This window comes from Plectropomus leopardus, unplaced genomic scaffold (genome assembly GCF_008729295.1).
Source record: "Plectropomus leopardus isolate mb unplaced genomic scaffold, YSFRI_Pleo_2.0 unplaced_scaffold16676, whole genome shotgun sequence".
Lineage (NCBI taxonomy): Eukaryota > Metazoa > Chordata > Actinopteri > Perciformes > Serranidae > Plectropomus > Plectropomus leopardus.
Window position 1 is genome coordinate 1 of NW_024617917.1, and position 2,381 is coordinate 2,381.

The window sequence follows — 2,381 nt, forward strand, 5'->3', positions numbered from 1 at the left end:
GAACCTGCATCATCACCACTCAGGTTTCTAAGATTGTACGTAGTTTCTCGGATTTTACATAATTTCTAAAATTTTAGGACATTTCTAGTATTTTAGGACTTTTTTATTTTTAGGAATATTATTGAACTTTGAGACATTTTAAGGATTTTAGGATTTTTTAAAAAAAATATTTCTGCAACATTTTCAGATTTTAAGACAATTTTAGTTTTTTTTGGGTGTTTCTAGGATTTTATGACATTTCTTGAATTTTAGGACATTTCTAGTATTTTAGGACATTTTTTATATTTTAGGAAAATTTCCAGATTTTAAAACAATTTTAATATATGAGGTGTCAAAAGGATTTCAGGACATTAGCGATGTCGGTAGGACCTCTGTCGGGGGTGTGGGGGATCCTCCACTGGCTGTTTTTTTGATCAACAAGCTCTATGTTGATGCTGTTTTATGTCTCTGACGCCTTATGGAGACTAAAAGGACAAAACTATTCACAGAGTCAATCACTTTATTTTTATTGAGAATAGGAAAACGGTTGGGGGGCCACCTGGGAACCTGTCAGGGGCCAGATTTGGCCTGCGGACTGTAAATCTAGTATCACTGGGCTAAAGTTTGGTAAAAATGCTGATTCAGATTTGAGAAATCGTTATTGTATTTGGGAAAATGCAAAAAGTGTGATACTCAGATGAGTGAAACCTGGACGAGATTATCCCAGAGAGGCTGCGCACAGATAAAACAAACCAGTTTCAGATATTTGTAAAAGTTTCGTACAAAGTGTTGTATTTATGTTGGAAGTCTGCTTCCCGCTGCCAGGCGTCAGCAGTGCCACGCCCACGGAGGAGATGAACGGAGCCGGAAACCTGATGGATTTCCTGGATGAGCCTTTTCCCGACGTGGGCACGTATGAAGACTTCCACACCATCGACTGGCTGAGGGAGAAATCCAGAGACACGGACCGCCACCGCAAGGTGTGACCGGCGTTTCCCCGCACGTTTATGCTCAGCGTGTATCCAGTTATTAGGATTTATGATATTCATTCAGCAGCGGCTGTTTTCTTGTACCTGGTCCAGATCACCAGCAAGAGCAAAGAGTCCATCTGGGAGCTGATCAAGAGCCTGCTGGACGCCTGGTCGGGGTGGGTGGTGATGCTGCTCATCGGACTCCTCTCAGGTCGGCCGGCAGATCACGTCTTAACACCAAATATCCAAACATCACGACTCTGTCAGAACGTCACCTGGGAGTCACTTTTGTTTTTTAATTTCCACTTTTTTCTTCTCAGTTCGTCCAACGCTGAGTCAGCTTCTTGACCTTTTCTCATCAAATTTACACGTTTCCTCTCAATTTACACTTTTAATCTCTTCATTTTCAAATTTTATTTTACTTTTGACTCTTTCCTCAGAGTTATGACTTTTTTTTTTTGCAGGTACGCTGGCGGGTGTGATCGACCTGGCGGTGGACTGGATGACGGACCTGAAGGAAGGCGTGTGTCTGTCGGCGTTCTGGTACAGCCACGAGCAGTGCTGCTGGACGTCCAACGAGACGACCTTCGACGACCGAGACAAGTGTCCCCAGTGGCAGAAGTGGGCGGAGCTGATGACGGGTCACGCCGAGGTCAGACCCCGCTCTCCCCAAAATTCGTCCGTCCCACCCGCGTCCCTCCCCCGTCCCTCCCTCATGTTTCTGTGACGGCTGTCTGTCTCCTCTCAGGGCGCCGGAGCGTACGTGCTGAACTACTTCCTGTACATCCTGTGGGCTCTGCTGTTCTCCTTCCTGGCGGTGTCGCTGGTGCGAGTGTTCGCTCCGTACGCCTGCGGCTCAGGAATCCCGGAGGTGAGACGGCGGACGACACCGCCACGGGTAATAAAAACAAATCTGAGTAAAATCAGCGTCCCTCACACACGTTTCACTGTCTCAGATCAAGACGATCCTGAGTGGCTTCATCATCCGCGGCTACCTGGGGAAATGGACGCTGCTCATCAAGACGGTCACGCTGGTTCTGGCGGTGTCGTCGGGTCTCAGCTTGGGGAAGGAGGGCCCTCTGGTCCACGTGGCGTGCTGCTGCGGAAACCTCTTCTGCAGCCTCTTCTCCAAATACAGCAAGAACGAGGGCAAGCGCCGAGAGGTAGGCTGCTAAAACCGTCTCCTTCACTCACTTATTCACCGACTTATTTAGTTACTATTTTATCTTATTGAGGGGTTTTATTTTGCATTTGATTCATTTCTTTAAATTAGTTTAATTTAATCATGTTTTATTTAATTGTATGAACTTGTTAATTTTCTCTTTTTTAATAATGATAATAATTATTATGATTGTTATTGTTGTTTATTTATGTAACACTGTTTTCAGCACCGTTAAAAAGTGCTTTTCAGAAAAGCAACAAGGCCAGGAA

At 45.1% G+C, this 2,381-nt stretch overlaps 1 protein-coding gene across 1 annotated transcript; it reads left to right on the forward strand.

Moving 5' to 3' along the window:
* Positions 1 to 500: 500 nt before the first annotated feature.
* Positions 501 to 2,113, forward strand: LOC121964678 (H(+)/Cl(-) exchange transporter 4-like; the record flags this gene model as incomplete). Its single annotated transcript, XM_042514878.1, has 5 exons — positions 501 to 959; positions 1,062 to 1,161; positions 1,415 to 1,602; positions 1,699 to 1,821; positions 1,907 to 2,113. Coding segments are annotated over exons 1-5 (801 nt in total), but the record flags the coding sequence as incomplete, so codon positions are not given.
* Between the last annotated feature and the right edge of the window lie 268 nt (positions 2,114 to 2,381).